Source organism: Pelodiscus sinensis, chromosome 22, assembly GCF_052426305.1.
Source record: "Pelodiscus sinensis isolate ZL-2025 chromosome 22, ASM5242630v1, whole genome shotgun sequence".
Lineage (NCBI taxonomy): Eukaryota > Metazoa > Chordata > Testudines > Trionychidae > Pelodiscus > Pelodiscus sinensis.
In genome coordinates, this window is record NC_143073.1 from 15,460,936 (window position 1) to 15,479,429 (window position 18,494).

The 18,494-nt window shown below is 53.6% G+C and overlaps 1 protein-coding gene across 3 annotated transcripts; it reads left to right on the forward strand.

Annotated features, from left to right (window-relative positions):
* The first annotated feature begins 257 nt into the window (after positions 1-257).
* On the forward strand, positions 258-14,380 carry SHBG (sex hormone binding globulin). Of its 3 annotated transcripts, XM_075907742.2 has the most exons (8): positions 751-947; positions 11,158-11,273; positions 11,425-11,614; positions 12,209-12,370; positions 12,550-12,715; positions 13,176-13,321; positions 13,665-13,884; positions 14,099-14,293. In XM_075907742.2, the coding sequence occupies exons 1-8, from the start codon at positions 846-848 to the stop codon at positions 14,275-14,277; spliced, it is 1,281 nt and encodes a 426-aa protein (XP_075763857.1). In that variant the 5' UTR covers positions 751-845; the 3' UTR covers positions 14,278-14,293. The 3 variants fall into 3 exon arrangements, with proteins under 3 accessions (XP_075763859.1, XP_075763858.1, XP_075763857.1); XM_075907744.2 differs by lacking the exon at positions 12,209-12,370 and having other exon boundaries at positions 258-947; XM_075907743.2 differs by lacking the exon at positions 13,665-13,884 and having other exon boundaries at positions 750-947; positions 14,099-14,380.
* The last annotated feature ends 4,114 nt before the right edge of the window (positions 14,381-18,494 follow it).

Here is an 18,494-nt window from a genome sequence, read left to right on the forward strand (position 1 = left end):
TGTGTGGAAGACCCGTAGAGAACAATCCAATATTTATCTTTCTGCATCTGTGTGTGTTTAACCATAACTTCTCCGAAATAAAAAGACAACTATATGCTCAACCCAAAAGCTGCCTGGCAGCCTCTGCACATCTGACGCCTTTAGGGGAGCAGTGTGTGCTTCTCTGCCCATTGGGAGCCTTCCTGCTTTGTGGAGATGCAACCACCTCTGGGGCGGAGTGGCTGGTTACACAGGGACCCCTCGCCAGGTGGCCATCTCTGAGCTGACTCCCAAGGGAAGAACACTGCATAAGGGCCAACACTAACTACCAGGGGAGGGAGATATTTGGGGGGACAGCCTGATTCCTGGCAGGGGAGGACATTCCCCACCCCCCCGTCTACCTCAACCCCTCCCTGTCTAGGATTGCAGCCAATGTAACTCTTAGCAAACATCCACTGCCCACGGGAAGCCAGGCAGAGTCGAGGACTTGGGGCACAATGTGATTCTGGGAGAAGGGGGCTTACTGCAGGGCTAAAAAAGGAGTCCCTGTGCCCAAGAAGGGCTCCCCTTGCTGGCTCCCTCAACCCCCCTCTACACATCCCATGGTGCCAGGTTCCCCACCACCAATCCATCTGCAGGTGCTGCTTCTGATCTAGCCAGCTGGGGAGTGATCTTCCACTTGCCTCCTCGTCAGGGCAAACACCCTGTCATCTCTTCCCCCACCACCACCAACCCTGACCCTTGAGCTAGAGCTGACGTCAGCTGTTCTATTTACCTGCCCTGCAGAGCAGCTGGCGGGCCAAAGGGGCTCAGACTGGCTGGCCCTGAGCTCCACACTCTTCCGTTGGATCCTTTCTCCTGGCACTATGGGCTTCCTAGCCAGTCTCCTCGTCGTTCTGTTGGCTTTGGGCAGGTTTTCAGCAGAGGCCGTGTCGGACCGCCCGATAACCCATGGGGACTCTGCTAAGGTGAGGCTGGCAGAGAACTGGGCAGGGAGGGGGCTGCTTGGCTAGGGGTCAGACCAGCTTAGTGCATTGGCAGTCAGTGGCCAGACAGTGAGCACATGCTGGACACCCATCTTGTTCTGACCCCCCTGGCTGCACCATCAGTACGCAAGGGGATGATGCTGGGCGGGTTTCACTGATCCTGATTCTGCCAAAAGCCTGACAATTCTTTAAAATCTCTTTTACTCCTGGACAGTGTCAGGGTTTTATTTACCCGTCCAGCAGCAAAATTACCACGAAATTCCTGTTTAAAAAAAAATTGTATTTTCAAAGATCAGACTTCAGATGAACAGTTTGCTGTGTGGTTCTTAGTCACCGCACAGACAGCATTCTCCTGTGACAATACCCCATTCCCAGCCCCTTGGGGTAGTGATGAATATTTCGTTGCTCCAAATATAGCATACCTGCCCAATTTCATGGCACAATTTACAGTAAATAGATGTGGAATCAGAACTTTCACTTCACGTCTGACCTGCGCACCCTGTTTCTTTGACAGTTAAAAGTTTGATCAACAGGTGGAATAGGTCTGGGTAGCCTTGAGCTGGGATTTTTCTTTTCCCCCCTCCCCCTGCCTGCGGTGATAGGGTGACAGATAATCCCCGACGCACAGGAGAGCCATGGCGTCAGGAAGGACATGGAAGTTGGGCATATCCTGGTTGGAAGAGGGCTTTTTAAAAAGGGGGGAGGGTTCTATTGTGGCTGGAGAGAGGCAGATTCACACTCACTGCTGCGGAAGTGGGCTTCCCAGTGCACGGCATGGAGCAATCAGCATGTGAGTCAGTCAGAGGTTTAGAAACACCCAGAGTCATGTTCCTGGCCATCTAAGTTAACAGCCATTACTGGACTGAGCCTTCCTGGAATCTCATTCATTCTTTTTTCAATCCTGTTACACTTTCATGCCATCCATCAGCGAGGAGTTCCACAGGTCTGCACACTGGGTGTTTGTTTGAAACCCACTACCTATTACAGTGAGAGCCTCCAAGTCACAAATACCTGAGTTATGAACTTCTTGGTCATCCCCGCAGCCTTCCTCTAGAACTGGAAGTGCACAATCACTGCATTAAACATAAATACTAAAAAACTAAAGGACAAGTTTAAAAGCAGAGTCTTTGCTGGCTCTTTGTCAACAATAAAGGGAGGGGAAAAGACAAAGTCTCTTGCAGGTGTGGAAGTTTTTGGCACCAGAACCAGGTGTTTTCCCCAACAAATCACATTGTAGTGTAAACGCTCTCACTGTTTTGTTGCCAAAAGGTGACAAAATATGCCAGTGTAGACAAGGCCTGAGTTGCAGAGGGTCACTGTTAGTGATGCTCATGAGAACTGCCTTTGCTGTCTTCCATCCATGGAGCTTGAAAGACAGAGGCCTTAGGTTAAAGTCACTGCTGATGAAGTCGGCTTTGGCTCTGCAAGACCAACAGTCTGACTTGGTGCCAAGCACCAGTGCCTTGCAGAGCACCCTCCCGGCACCGATGACGTCTCGGCACCAGGAATCTTCAATGGTTCTGAAGAAACAGGCCAAGAAGACAGGGAAGGACAAGTCCCTTGGGCCCAAGCTGGCATCGGACCAGGATGTGACACCAGAGAAGGCTCCCCACCCCCAGTCACTGACTGTACAGGTCCCCTCCACCTGGAGGTGCTTCAGGCAGCACAGGACATTATTAGGTTGCCCATCCTGCCGACACCCTTGACACCGGGGCCCTGGCACAGGGGCAAGTCCTCGCTACTGCTGCAGTCACCAGCCACCCCATGCTCCACCCTCCAGCAAGGTCTCAGGAGAGAGCTCCAGAGCCCAATACACCCTGCCATGGGGAGGCAAAGGTCAGGCTCGAGATCTAGACCTTTGCTGGAAAAGCTGTGCAGACCTTCAGAGGCAGGCATTGTCCTGCAAGCCGGGCACAGTGGGGCCAGTCACTGACCCTGCCAGCAGGGTTGATCTCAAGACAGGTCCCCACAAAATTGATGCTGCTCCCCACACTGGGACTATCGCACATCACTGAGGTTTCCAGGGCAGGTTCTCCAGCACCCGTTCCTCTTCCCGGCACCAGAGATCTCCATGTCGCTGGTCATCACCATCGAGAAGTGGTTCAGGGGCTGCTTTCAGTCGCTGACTCGCAGCCATGGGCGTTCCTCTTGGTCTCTGAAATCGCCTCTTCCTGCAGCTCCCAGCACGGCAGGGACTGGAGTAAAGGGCTGTGGGGGCCCTTTTGGAACAGTTTTCCCACCCACTGGGCGCAGGCATCGTCATCAAGACCTGAACCGCCCACCCTGGCACCTCCTGCAGTCACACAGTCATCACCATGGCCACAGGCACCGTGGCTTTCGCAATGATGCCTGTGGACCCCATGTGGTTTCTTGATGCAGCTGCAAGCTACCCAGTCAGTAGCCAGGGTTTCTGAGGCACCCCCTGTACCACCGATTATCCAGCCCCTGGCACCGAGTTCAGCCAGATTGGGCACCCCACTGGTGCAGGAGGAGGCAGAGGGCCAGCATCCACCTCCTGAGGAGGAGCAGTCAGCCCAGGCCTTGTGGTCCCCCTTGCCTGATGCAGGGCGCCAGGGTGCACGAGGCTTTCTTGAAGTGGGTGGCTGCCCACCTGGATCTCCAGGAAGAGGAGGTGGAGGAACCCACCGACACCCTCTTTGGTGTCCTGGGGCAAGTGGCTCCAGCCATGGTCGCCTTGTCTCTACATGAAGGAGTAGCCAAGCTAGCCAAGGCCGTCGGGCCAACGCCTCCTCAGTCCCCCCAATCTCTAAGGGGAGAACACAAGTATTTTGTCCCTGCTAACGGCCATGACTATTTGTACACCCTCCTGGCCCCAAACTCACTCGTGGTAGAGTTGGTGAACCACAGGCTGGAGCCAGGTCAACTGATCCCACCCCCAAAAATAGACTCCAAACGCCTGGAGCTATCAGGATGCAAACTGTATTTGTCAGCCAGTTCCAGGTGCATGTGGCTAACCAGGCCTTGATTGTCCGACTGGACTGGAGCCTGGGGCAGTCAGTGGCAACGTTTGAGTCCTCTTTGCCAGAGAGCCCCAGGCGGGAGTTCAAGGCGCCGCAGAGGAGGGGGTAGTAGTAGCTAGAACGGTGCTGCAAGTGGCACTGGACACTACGGATTTGATGGCCTGATTCATGGCCTCAGCCATCTCCATGCACAGGTCGGTGTGGCTCCTGTTCTAGGTCTTGTCTGTGGAGGCCCAGAGCTCACAGTCAGGCCCTGTTGGCAGAAAACATAGACACCAAGTTAGACTCTCATAAGACCCAAGGACCAGCATAAAAGCTCACAGATTCTATGTCCAGGGAATGGAGAGGGAAACATTTCAACCTCCTCCCTCTCCTTCTTGTGGAGCCTATACTGGGCCAGGCCCAGCCCTTAGGAGTCCAAGTCGTACAGAAGGAAGCAGGGCAGGCAAGCACAACCAGCCACCCAACCCACCTCTAACCATTCCAAGGCCGCCAGCAAGTGCCCCTTTTGAGAGCACACTTGGAGGCAACATATCTGGAGATATTGCTGGAGATATCTGAGAGCAGGTTAGATAGACATTTATCAGGGATGATCTGGACAGTGCGTGGTCCTGCCATGAGGGCGGGGGACTGGACTTGATCTCTCAAGGTCCCTTCCAGTTCTAGTGTTCTAGGATTATATACCTCTCAAGCCAGATCCTCCTCCCCTTTTGTTTTCATCCCACCTCCAGCCCTGCCTCTCGGCCTGGAGGGCCATCACCTCGCATGGCTGAGTCCTCACCACAACAGGTCAGGGCTACCCCCACCAGCTCTCCGCTACCTTACCTTCCCACCCACCTTCCCCGTCCCACTTCCGGGACCCATCTCACAAGACTCTTTTCACACAGGAGGTGGAAGGATTGCTCTGCATGGGAGCAGTGCAGGAGGTCCCACCCTTGCATGGAAACCAGGGCTTTTATTCCTGTTATTTTTAAATCCCAAAAGCCAAGGGAAGGCGACATCCTATTTCTTGACCTGCACGGCCTGAACCACCATCTACGCAGACTTGAGTTTTGCATGTTCTCACTGGCTTCCCCCAGCCTGGATGCCACCCTCAACCTCAAGGACGCGTACTTCTACAGCTCAATCTTCAAGGGACACAGGTGCTTCCTTCACTTCACAGGAGGTACAAGTTCATGGTCCTCCCCTTTGGGCTTGCTACAGTCCTCACAGTGTTCACCAAGGGTGTGTCTAGACTACAGGATTTTGTCGACAAAAGTGGACTTTTGTTGACAAAACTATACCTGCAGCTACACTATCGCCGAGTTCTGTCAACATAACATTGACAGAACTCGGCAGTTTTGTCAATGGCGGTAAACCTCATGCTACAAGGAATAATGCCTTTTGTCGACAGAGTTCTGTCGACAGAAGGTGTTATTGCATCTACACTGTCCTTTGTGTTTACACTCTCATGTTGACAAAGCGGCTTGCTTTGTCGACAGAACTGGATGCAGTCTAGATGCTCTTTGTCGACAGAAGCTTTGTCGACACTATCTGTCAACAAAGCCTCTATCAAAAAAGCCTGTAGTCTAGATATACCCCAAGTGTGTGTTGATGGTGGCAGGATACCTCAGACCCAAGGGGGTCTAGGTACTTTTCTACCTTGATGACTAGGTGGTCACAGGGCTGTCCGAGAATAAGGTCCATTGCGATGTCGCTCTCCTCCTGGACACGTGTCAGCAACTGGGTCTCCCGGTAAACAAGGAAAAGTCTGTTAGTGCCAGTTCAAAGGATCAAGTTCAGCAGAGGGGTCCTCGACTTGGTGGCAGTGCAAGTTCTACCTCCAGACAGGTTCGAGTCGCTCGCGGGCCTCATTCGCCAAGTGTCAGCTGCACTGCCAACCACAGCCAGAGCGTGCATGAGCACACTGGGGCTTGTGGCAGCTTCACCAGGCTCAGAATGTGCCCTCTGCAGCTGTGCTTGACATCAGCTTGCTCATCAGCCAGACACTCGCGAGATGGAGCGATGACCCTCCTCTCAAACATCCTCCAGGCGCTGCCGTGGTGGATGGTACCAGAGAATGTCCTGGCAGGAAGGCCATTTCGGCTGCCATGACGCGCCCTGGAGTTGGTGTGTAGTGCCTCAGATCGGGGCTGGGCAGCCACCTCGGCACAGTGCAGACACTGGGAACGTGGGGCCCCACGGAGCTCGGCCTTCACATGAAGCGCTCCGGGCAGTCCACAAGGCATGAGAAGTGTTCTTCCCAAGCCTGCCAGGCAAGTGGTCAGGGTCCTCACAGATAACGTGGCCACAGTGTCCTATATCAACAGGCAGGGAGGTGCTGCTCTGCAGCCCTTGCCAGGAGGCACTCACTCTCTGGGACTCCTGCCTCATACACGATGCCTTCCTGGAGCCAAGAACACCCTCACAGAAAGCCTGAGCAGGCCGTTTGCCTCTCACCACCCATGGGACCTTCATCCCAAGATGGCTTTCAGGCTCTTCCAAGAGTGGGGATCTCCCCAAGTCAATCTCTTCCATGCCATGCAGAATGTAAAGTGCCCTCAGGTCTGTTCGCGACTGGGATTAGAGGAAGGTTCCTGGTCAGATGCCTTTCTCCTCTCTTGGGCGAGTGGTTTCACAAGCCAAGCCCTATTGAGCTGATAGCACGTGGCCAATGGCAGCCAGGGCCAGCCCGAGCCCTTTTGGTGCCCCGGGCCCGGGATCACGGTGCATGTGTGGGACTTCCCCCTCAGGGTGCGTGGGACCACCCCCAGGGCGCATGGCGCATGCGTGGGCTGGCCATGGCCACTGGTGCGCAGCCCGGGGTCGTCCCCCAGGGTGCACGGTGCATGCGCTGCCCAGCCCAGCCCGGCCACCACTGCTGGCACACGCGCCGGGCCGTGCAGGGCCCCGTGTCTGTGGGGGGAAGGGTGCTGCTGGCCGGCGCCTCGGGGCTGGTGCTGTGAGAGCCGGGCGCACAGTGCCTGATGGCAGCTATAACGGATGCCGCGCGCCCCTTACAGCTGCCATCAGGCGCCCCCCGTCGGTTGGCGCCCTGGGCAACTGCCTGGCTTGCCCATGCATCCGTCCGGCCCTGATGGCAGCTGACCCTTATGGATGCTCTTTTGGGACTTGAATGACTGTATCTTGCCTGTTATAATATCTGGCTATAGGGACAGACTAAAGGAGGGGAGCTAAGCTAGCTAGAACCGTTTGAGAGAGATCTGGGAGTTGTCTCTGCAGATGTAGCTGCTGGATGCACAGCAGCAGGCCAAAAACTGAACAGCATGTTGGGAATCATTAAGAAAGGAGTAGATAATAAGATACAAAACACCATATTGCCTCTGGATAAATCCATGGCACGCCCAAACCATGCAGATGCGGTCACCTCAGCTCAAAAAAGATACCTTGGCACTGGAAAAGGTTCAGAAAAGGACAACAAAAATGATGAGGGGTGTGGAACAGCTTCTGTAAAAGGAGAGATTAATAAAACTTTTCATCTTGGAAAAGAGACGACTGAGAGGGGATAGGATAGAGGACTATACAAACATGGTTGGTGGGGAGAAAGTGAATAGGGCATTTATCCCTTCACATAATAGAAGAGCTAGGGGTCCCCTGATGAAATGAATAGACAGCAGATTTAAAACGAACATAAGGCAGTATATTTCTTCATACAATACACAATTGACCTGTGGAACTCCTGGCCACTGGATGTGGTAAAGGCCAAAAGAATAAGGGTATGTCTACACTACCCCGCTAGTTCGAAATAGCGGGGTAATGTAGGCATACTGCACTTGCAAATGAAGCCCGGGATTTGAATTTCCCGGGCTTCATTTGCATAAGCGGGGAGCCGCCATTTTTAAATCCCCGCTGCTTCGAACCCCGTGCAGCGCGGCTACACGGGGCTCGAACTAGGTAGTTCGGACTAGGTTCCTAGTCCGAACTACCGTTACTCCTCGTGAAATGAGGTGTACTGGTAGTTCGGAATAGGCACCCTAGTCCGAACCTAGTTCGAGCCCCGTATAGCCGCGCTGCACGGGGTTCGAAGCAGCGGGGATTTAAAAATGGCGGCTCCCCGCTTATGCAAATGAAGCCCGGGAAATTCAAATCCCGGGCTTCATTTGCAAGTGCGGTATGCCTACATTACCCTCCTAGTTCGAACTAGGAGGGTAGTGTAGACATACCCTACCTGGGTTCATATAAGAACTAGGTAAGTTCCTGGAGGACAGGTCCATCAGTGGCTATGAGGCAAAACGGACAAGGATGCAACCCCATGCTCTGGATGTCTCTAAACCTCTCAGAGCCAGAGGCTGGGAATGGCTAACAGGGTGGATCCACTCACTATCTGCCCTCTTCTGTTCAACCCTCTGATGCATCTGGCACTGGCCACTGTAAGAGGACAGGATCCTGAGCTAGATGGCCATTGGGTTGTCCCAATACCATGAAGCAGGGAGAGACAAAAGAGGCCGCTCCCAAGGGGAGAAACGCACAGCACACCCTGTCTGGCTCTAGGCTGATTCCCTGCCGACTGCCTATGGGCCCATGTTTTGCTCACAGTTCACAATACACCCCACTATGAAAACCTGGAAAGGGTCCTGCCCACCCCCCAAGGCCATTCCCACCTCACCCACTGGCATTGTAACCACTCTGCATGGGGACAGATGATTAACAAGCTGGCTAGCTGGTGATTGGCTCAAACTGAGGCAGGTGTGTCTTTGTACCTCAGCTGCCAACAGAGGCATCTGGATGCTATGGGACGTCCCACATGCCCCCTGGATCTAGCACGCTCTCCTGGTGAATGCCGGCTTTCTCCACTCACAATGTGAGGACGGCACTGAGCAGCAGAAGCCAGTGACAAAGGAGAGACCCAGCTGGCTGCCCCTGGTTTTGAAGGGCCCCCCAGGGCCTAAACCATCTCTCCCCATTCAAGCCACTAGGCCCCCTGGCATAGCCCTGGAGTTATCTACAAGACCCTTAAGTGGAAGTAGGGAAAGGCCTTGAAACCAGCCCCTTCATGACTGCCTTGGCTGGAACAGCGGCCTAAGGGGCAGATACACCCTGGGAACCCAGCCCACCTTTCAGAATCAGAGCCGGCCTGAGCCGTTTTGCTGCCCCCGGGCGCATGGTGCATGTGCTGCCCAGCCTGGCCCTGCCGCCGCGCCTGGCCATGCAGGGCCCTGTGGCCGTGGTGGGAAGGGCGCTGCTGGCCAGTGCCGTGGGGATGGGGGGGGAGGGGGTGGCGCTGAGGGAGCCAGGTGCGTTGCGCCTGATGGCAGCTATAAGGGACACCACGCGCCCCTTACAGCTGCCATCAGGCGCCCCCCATCGGTTGGCGCCCCGGGCAGCTGCCTGGCTCACCTACCCCTTAGTCTGGCCCTGCTTTCAATGGATCCTCACTTGCATCAGATGCAGGTAGCTGGCACTAAGGGAGCCATGGAGAGAACCCAGGAGTCCTGTCTCCCAGCCTCCCCTCCCCCCACCCTGCCCACTATAACCCACCAGCCTCCACTCCCCTCCCAGAGACAGGAGAGAACTGAATGTGGTAATTGAATAGTTGAGTAACCACATGAATTCTTATTGGTTATTTGACTATTCATAGTCCCTGGGGGCGGGGGAGGCAGCCAATGCAATCTGGCCCCACTCCTGGGAAGGCCCCTCCAACCCTGCACTGCTGCCTCTGTATTAGAGACAGCAGCACAGGGTGCCAGGCAGCAGCTGCTCCATGATGGGAGCCAATTAAAAAACCAGCTCCCCACAAAGACCAGCTAGCTGCCTGCTGCCACGAGCTGCTGCCTCTGATATAGGGTAGCAGCAGCCCCTGTCTGTGGGGGTCTGAGCTACCTACAGACAGAGGCTGCTTTTCAGCAGCCTCTCCTGCCCCCTCATGCTGCTGCCTCTATCAGCCTTTTAAGCTGGCTCCCCCCACCGGCTCCTACTCCCTCCCAGCTGCCTCTGATAGGGTATGTCTACACTGCCACCCTAGTTCGAACTAGGGTGGTAATGTAGGCAACTGGAGTTGCAAATGAAGCCCGGGATTTGAATTTCCCGGGCTTCATTTGCATAAAGCTGGGCGCCGCCATTTTTAAATGTCCGCTAGTGCGGCTACACGCTCACCCACCCCTGCACAGAGTCCGCACTAGCGGACATTTAAAAATGGCGGCGCCCGGCTTTATGCAAATGAAGCCCGGGAAATTCAAATCCCGGGCTTCATTTGCAACTCCGGTTGCCTACATTACCACCCTAGTTCGAACTAGGGTGGTAGTGTAGACATACCCATACAGAGGTAGCAAGGGGGGGAGAAAATGCATGTAGTTGACAAGATTAACTGATAAGCCTAGGTTTATAGGTTAATTGCATGATTGACTACACGTCGACATCGATACCCAGATGTCCTCTGCCCCCCTTTCTAACCCACCAGGCCTCACTCCCCTCCCAGAGCTGGGGAGAGAACCCAGGAATCCTTCCCTCTTGTTCTAATCCACTAGCCTTCACTCCCAACAGTGTCTTGCCTATCTATAACAAAATACAGGACTATGTAGCACTTTAAAGACTAACAAGATGCTTTATTAGGTGATGAGCTTTCGTGGGCCAGACCCACTTCCTCAGATCAAATAGTGGAAGAAAATAGTCACAACCATATATACCAAAGGATACAATTTAAAAAAATGAACACATATGAAAAGGGCAAATCACATTTCAGAACAGAAGGGGGATGCGGGGGGTGGGGGAAGGAAGGTAAATGTCTGTGAGTTAATGTAAGTGGGTCTGGCACACGAAAGCTCATCATCTAATAAACCATCTTGTGCTACATAGTCCTGTATTTTGTTTCAGCTACACCAGACTAACACAGCTACATTTCTATCACTTGCCTATCTATGGAGCAGCGATGACATCTGGTGGCCAGTTGAAGTAACACAATGTAAAGGCCCACAATGCAACAAGGCATCTCTGGTGGGGCGGGCAGGGCGGCAAATGAAAACAATGGAAAAGCAGTTCCCGTGTTGCAGGGGCCAGAATGCAGACTTGATTACAATGATTAATCGTATTATCATTATGGAAATACAATTAATAAATAAAAGGAGCCAAAATGACCTCTAATGGCCAGGTGGGGTAATGCAGGGCATGTATTTCCCCTTCACCCCCACAGAGCAGCAGTGACACCTAGTGGCCAGTGAGGGGGGTGCATAAGGCCCTTTAAGACACCACTAATTTTCTCCCCCCACCCCCCGCAGGATGATCCCTGCTTCCAGGCCCTCAAAGGCGATGAGGGGGCTCTGAATATAGGCCAGCACTGGGGGAATGTCACCCCAACAGCCACCATCCACATCGACCTCCGCCAGGTGACCAGGTACAATTTGGAGTGCAGGGTGGCTGGGAGCCAGGATTCCTGGGCTTTTCCCGGCTCTGGCAGTGGGCTGAGGGCTGGTGGATTAGACCGGGGGGCCGGGCACTAGGATGCCTGGGTTCCATGTGCTTGGCATGGGCCCCTTTCTTCCTAGCACCACATCATCCTTCGAGTTCCGCACGCTGGACCCGGAAGGGGTGATCTTTTTCGGCGATATGGGGGACCACAGTGACTGGTTCATGCTGGGACTGCGGCGCGGCAGGGCCGAAATCCAGATCAGCAACGTTGTCACCAGCATCACCGTGCGGGGCGGCTGGCGCCTGGATGATGGGCTCTGGCACCGGGTACCAGGGGCTAGGAGGAGTCAGAGTGCTCCGGGGAGAGGCAGGGGTGCTGCCAAGTGGGACAGGGGCAGGGGAGAGAGAGGGGGCTGGGTGCATTTTGGGGAGATTCTTAGGGCAGAGGGTCTGGGGGGATCAATAGAGATGAGGGTGTCTGGGAGGAGAGGGAAGGTGTCAGAGGGTCTCTTGGGGAGCAGTAACTGGGATGTGAGTGTTTTGGAGGCACCTTTAAAGTGGGGGTGCAGTGTGGCTTTGGAGCTTCCCCATGAGTGGTAGAAGGAGGCTGGCTGGGTTTGGGGAGGACTCTTGGAGTAGGGGTGGCCATGATAAGATTTGTGGTCCCCCCAGGGCAGTAGCCCTGGGAAAGGGCTAGTGTAAATTTTGGGGTCCCCCCAGGGTGGAAGTGGCTGGGTGAGGTTGAGGGGTCTCTCAGGGCATAGAGAGCTTGGGGTAAGTTCCCCCCAGGATGAAAGTGGCTTGGTGAGGGTGAGGGTAGTGTCAGGCCAGCGGAGGGCTAGAGGAAGCTTGGGGTCCTGGGGGGGAGGCGAGGGAGTGGGGGCCGAATGGGTGGCAGCACCGTGTTCTTCCCATCCCTAGCTCCTGGTGCAGAATGAGGGGGACGGCGTGCTGCTGGAGGTGGACGGAGAGGAGCTGCTGGCCCTGGGCCATGTCTCATACCCCATCATTGAGCGACTTGCACACCAGATGCGCATCGCCATGGGGGGTCTGTTCCTGCCTGCCTCACAGCTGCTGGCCACGGTGCGAGCTGGCGCCTGGATGCCTAGGGCCTCTGCCTGGCACTGGGGGAGTGGGGACTAGTGGGATAGATCAGGGGCAGGGGGTTGCTGGGAGCCAGGACTCCTGGGTTCTCTCCACAGCTCTGGGGACTGGGGCTGAGCTGGGGAGGCCCACCTGTCACCCCCACCCCGGTGTTTCAGATGAACACGGCCATGGATGGCTGCATACGGCACTGGGCCTGGCTGAATCAGAGCACAACGTGGCAGGAGGACGCCACCCTGGAGAGGAGCCCCAAGCGCTGCTTCAGCACCCTGCAGCCTGGCAGCTTCTTCCCCGGGGCTGAGCTAGCCAGCTTCCGCCCGGCAGGTACTGTGGGGACCCTGGAGTCCAGCCACCTGCCCGGCGTCCCTCCCGCACAGCCTGTGTCACCCATGGGGACACCTTTCCCGGCACCTCTGCCCAGCACTGCCCCCCAGACTGGCCCTCCACCCCTCCAAGAGCCTCCATCTCCCCTCTTCCCAGCACTGAGCCACAGACTGACCCCCTGCCCCTATAAGAACCCCCACACTGCCCCCTCTGCTCAGCACTGCCCCCTAGACTGGCCCTTTCCCTCCATAGGAACCCCCATTCCACCTAGCACCCACTGAAATGACCACCTACTCCCTATGGTGACTGCTCAGACCCCTCCCAGCCCTCCTGCAGTAACCCCCCATCCCCCCCTAAGACCTCCCTCTCTCCAACCCCCACCAGCAGCATCTCCTCAGGCAGAGTCCTGAGCTCCCCCCCCCCACTGTCCAGTGATCCTGCCCCGTGTTTGTCCCCCCAGACCTGGCTAGTGGCACCACACCCGTCAATGAGAGCTGGGCACTGGAGGTGGAGCTGGGGGTCCGGGCCCCCCGGCAGACAGGGCTGCTGCTGGCGGTGGCCACCCTAGACCAGAGCTTGGCATTGAGCCTGTTGCTGCAGCCCACTGTGAGTCTCAAGGGGGCTCAGTGCAGGGGTCCTCTGACTGGAGGGGTGAGATGCTGGGGGTCTGCTCATGGGAGGAGGGGGTGTGGCAACAGGGGGTCTGCTCATTGGGTGTCCACGGTGCTGGGAGGCCACTTGCTGGGGAGCCCTGGTGCCAGGGGGCTGCTTGCCAGGGGGCTGCAGTGCCAGGGGTCCACTCATCAGGGGTGCACAGTGCCAGGAATCTGATGACCACAGGGGCACATTGCCCAGGGGCCTGCTAGACAGAGCGCTGCCAGCAAGGCCAGCTTTGGGGGTTCTAGGACCCCTTTTCTCCCCCCAGACACTGTGCCTTGCTCTCCTGCAGGCTGTGCTCGCACGCCTGGGGAATGCGACCGAACTGCAGCTGCCACTGCCCAAGGGACCCTGCCTGGATGCCCCACTGCACCTGCGGGTCTCCCCCACCCACCTGGCACTACGGCTGGGTGCCCACGGAGACTCCGTGACCAGCCAGCCCCCTGACTTCCAGAGGCTGCGGGGAGCCTGGCTGGGCCAGGGGGGGCGGCTTTTCATTGGGGGGCTGCCAGGTATGTTTCCCCCTGCCAAACAGTAGCATCCCTCCCATCCATGTCTGGGTACCACTGGACGTACCCCCGTTCCCACCCCAGCTGGGCCAGTTTTGTCATGAGACCCTTCCCCACCCCCCTGTGAGCCCTAGAAGGGAAGTTGTTGTGGGGGTGGATGGAGTGGGGGCCCCTCTCTCCCCACTCTCTGACCCCTTTCCCCTATATTCCCTTGCAGAGGAGGGTGAGACCCCCATGCCCAAGGAGTGGGGGTCCTTCCGGGGCTGCTTACGGGGCATCCAGGTGCAAGGCCATCTGCTGGATCTGGATTCGGCCCTGTTCAGAAGCGACACCATCTGGGCCCACAGCTGCCCTGGGGACCATGAGGTGGAGGGAGTGGGGCACAGCACCCATTAAAGGGTCCTCCAGACAACATCGCCTCCCTCGTTACTTGGGCAATGGACAATGTGGAATGGGGAGAGGAAGGAACAGGCATGGGTTGTGATGGCGGGGGGTTGTGACCCAGAGTGTCTGTGATGGTGTGTGGAGCTGTGACAATGTGGGGAGGGACGACTGTGTCTGGGTGCAAGTGTGCAGCTATGAGTAGGAAGGGCTGTGACAGGTTGGATGGCTGCGAGGCGCTATTGCTATGATAGGGCACAGTTGTGATAGCATGGGCCTGCTATTGTGACACTACAGGGGCTGTGTCTGGGAGTGGTTGTCTGTGACAGTATCAGGCTGTGACTAGAAACAGCTGTGATGGAGTCAGACTGTGACCATGTGGGACTATGCCTGGGAATAGTTGTGTGTCTGGGATAGTGTCAGGCAGGGCTAGGCCTAGGAGTGGTTATGTGTCTGGGACAGTGTCAGTCAAGACTAGGAGTAGCTGTGACAGTGCAGGGCTGGGCTTAGGTATGGTTGTGATGACATGGGACTGTGCTGGTGCTGGGGGTCATGCTGTGACTAGGAGGTTTGGTGCTGCTGTGAGGATGGCCAACTGACACTGGGGAGTAGCTAGACAGTTGTGACAATGTAGAACTGTGGTTTTGAACACTTGTGCAGCTGCGACAATGTTGAGTCACGTCTGGGAGCTGTTGTGATGGTTTCTGCTTGTCTGTGTGGCTGTCAGCAATGGTGTGGCTATGAGTAGCTGAGATCAGGTGCAATTGTCTAGTTGTGATGGTGATTGTGAAAGGCTTCCTTTTCAAGTGAGATTATTTTGTAGCCCCATGACTGATTTTGCAGCACATTGCTTGTGTGATTGTGCTCATGTAGCATTGTGGTGTGTTTGTGGCTGTGCTTGAGTAAGACTGTGTCTATGGTGTTTGTTTCCGGGTGTCTGTGTCTTACACAGTGATTGCGCAACAGTGACTGTATGACTGTGTGTGTTACATGTGTGACTTAACCTAGGTGGTTGGATGACTGTCACTGTTCGCACAAGACTGACTGTATATACACAATGGCAGTTCTGCAACCAGTGCTTTGTGTGTCAGTCTGTAAAGGGCTGAGTGACTGAATGTCAGCCTGCTTGTTGGCATGTGCATGCTTCCAAGGGTCTGATTTTTGTCATGCTCCTTCTGTTTTGTTGAGGTGACTGTGATTGCAAGTGATGCTCTCATATTGTGTTTATGTGCACACACTTCAGCTCCATAAACAGCTTGCAAAGACTCACTCTCTGTATACAATAGTGATAGAAATGTAGCCGTGTTAGTCTGGGGTAGTTGAAGCAAAATGCAGGACAATGTAGCACTTTAAAGACTAACAAGATGGTTTATTAGATGATGAGCTTTCGTGGGCCAGACCCACTTCCTCAGATCAAATAGTGGACCAGACCACTATTGATATTTCCACTATTTGATCTGAGGAAGTGGGTCTGGCCCACGAAAGCTCATCATCTAATAAACCATCTTGTTAGTCTTTAAAGTGCTACATTGTCCTGCATTTTGCTTCTCTGTATACAACTGAGACTGTGTAACTGTGAATGATTGTAGTGTGTGTGCATGTGTGTAATCCAAATACTTAATGACTGTGTGTAGTGGTGGATAGAGTTTATCAATTTTCAGGCCAGAAAGGACCTAATTTTCACCTCTTGTCCAGCATAGGCTGAAGTATTACACCCAGATGGCCTGTACAACTTGGATTCAGCTGAAGCATCTTTCAGACAGGCCTGGGGGCTGTTCTGACATTTATCTGCCTTCGTTTAATTCTTTGCCAATTGAAGTAGTTTGTGTGTGTGGCTAAAGGATGGTACAAGTGTGAGTATGTGTGACTGAGTGGTGTGTGTGTGTGTTTGAGGCTGTGTAATAGTGGGCAACTACAGTTTCTTAATTATAGACACCTAGGGTGTGTCTAAACTACAGGGTTTTGTTGACAAAAGTGGACTTTTGACGACAAAACTATACCTGCGTCTACACTACCACCGAGTTCTGTCAACATTATGTCGACAGAACTCGGCAGTTTTGTTGACGGCAGTAAACCTCATTCTACGAGGAATAACGCCTTTTGTTGACAGAGTTCTGTTGACAGAAGGCATTATTGCATCTACGCTGTCCTTTGCGTCTACATTCTCATGTCGACAAAGCGACTTGCTTTGTCGACAGAACTGGATGTAGTCTAGACGCTCTTTGTCAACAGAAGTTTTGTCGACAGTATGGGTGTGTCTAGACTATAGGGTTTTGTCAACAAAAGTGGACTTTTGTCGACAAAACTATACCTGCATCTACTCTACCGCCGAGTTCTGTCGACATAACATCGACAGAACTCAGCAGTTTTGTCGACAGCAGTAAACCTCATTCTATGAGGAATAATGCTTTTTGTTGACAGAGTTCTGTCGACAGAAGACGTTATTGCAGCTACACTGTCCTTTGCATCTACACTCTCATGTCGACAAAGTGGTTTGCTTTGTTGACGGAACTGGATGTAGTCTAGATACTCTTTGTCAACAGAAGCTTTGTCGACAGTACAGGCAGTCCCCGGGTTACATGGATCCGACTTACATCAGATCCCTACTTACAAACGGGGTGAGGCAACCCCGCACTAGCTGCTTCCCCCCAGCAGACCAGGGAGACGCGAAGCTAGCGCCCCCCCACCAGCAGACCAGGGAGACGCGGAGCGGCTTTTCTCAGCAGACACCTCAGCTTGAGAATAAAGGACTGAGGGAAGTGAGGTGTGGGAGAATAAAACTGAGCTCTGGAGAAATGTTTGGCTAGAGTTTCCCCTACAATATGTACCAGTTCCGACTTACATACAAATTCAACTTAAGAACAAACCTACAGTCCCTATCTTGTACGTAACCCGGGGACTGCCTGTATCTGTTGACAAAGCCTCTGTCGACAAAAGCCTGTAGTCTAGACGTACTCCTAGAGTCTGCACATACCTAGAGTCTCATAATCACACATCCATCTACAGTCATTCATTAATATAGATATAATATAACCTTAATAATATAATGTTGTAGACTCTCTCTGTCATACACATACACACTGTGGTTATAGTTGTACAGTCACACAATTTCTCTTAGGCTCTTAACTACATTACCCACAACTACAGCCATTCATAATTACAGTCACATTAGTATAATATTTTAGTCTCTTTTATACAGTCTCCCACAATCATACTCTTTTAATCATGCACACCAAACTACAGTAATTCACAGTTGTGGCCATCAAGTTTTAGTCATACATACAGTTACAGTAATTCATAGATGTACAAGCTCAACTCCAGGCTCCTAATCTCATGCACAAATACAGTCATGCTGTTATAGTTTTTTACTTATGCATCCATACACAACTGATACAGTGTAACTGTGAATGACTACAGTTGTGTGAGGATGCATACCTAAGATTATGAAGACATGGCTGTAGTTGTGTGTGAGATTAAGAGACTGTGTCTGAGCCTGAGTTTATGCATCTGTGAATGACTGTATCTGTATGTGTGACTAAGACTTTATGGCTGTACTTGTGAATGACTGTAATGGGGTGGGTTGATTAAGCGATTATAACTGCGAGAGAATGTACCGCATGGGAAGACTAAGAGACTGTATGGGTTGTGAGTGCAATTGTGAATGACTGTAATTATGTGGTGGGAGGAGGATGTAGTAAAGAGTCTATGACAGAATGACTGTAGATACGTATGTGACTATGACTTTTCAACTATGACAATGGTGTGTGTGAGTGAGAGGGAGAGAGAGAGAAACAAATTGTGTGGCTGTGACTATATCTCTGAATGACTAGCTACAGGAATGAGAGCTTGTTTGGCTGTGAATGCATATCTGTGAATGATTGTAGAAGTGGGGGTGGGGTGTGTTTTAGGAGACTGTACAACTGTGACTGAAGTTTGTGTGAGATTGCAACCCTGCTGGATGTGTAGCTTATGTCTATGCCCACCCACAACACACGACACAGGTGCCTCCCACCCTCCCTGTGCATGCCTAGGAAAAGACCAACTGCAGGCTGGTCCATCTGCCGTGACCACAACCCCATTTATTATTATATACAAAATTGGCTACTAAACTCATGACAAGGGGAATGGAGCTACCATGCCGCCAGACAAACGGCAGAAGAACATACACCAAACTGGATGGCAGACCACCCTGGAGCTGTGTCATGGGCTAGAACCCGGTGACCACCACTAAA

What these genes read in the sequence shown, in the direction of transcription:
- SHBG (XM_075907742.2), top strand. Translation starts at nt 846, where the DNA reads ATGGGCTTCCTAGCCAGTCTCCTCGTCGTTCTGTTGGCTTTGGGCAGG. An exon ending in AGCCAGCTTCCGCCCGGCAG is followed by an intron (nt 12,716 to 13,175) that starts GTACTGTGGGGA and finishes TTGTCCCCCCAG; the next exon opens with ACCTGGCTAGTGGCACCACA. An exon ending in TTTCATTGGGGGGCTGCCAG is followed by an intron (nt 13,885 to 14,098) that starts GTATGTTTCCCC and finishes ATTCCCTTGCAG; the next exon opens with AGGAGGGTGAGACCCCCATG.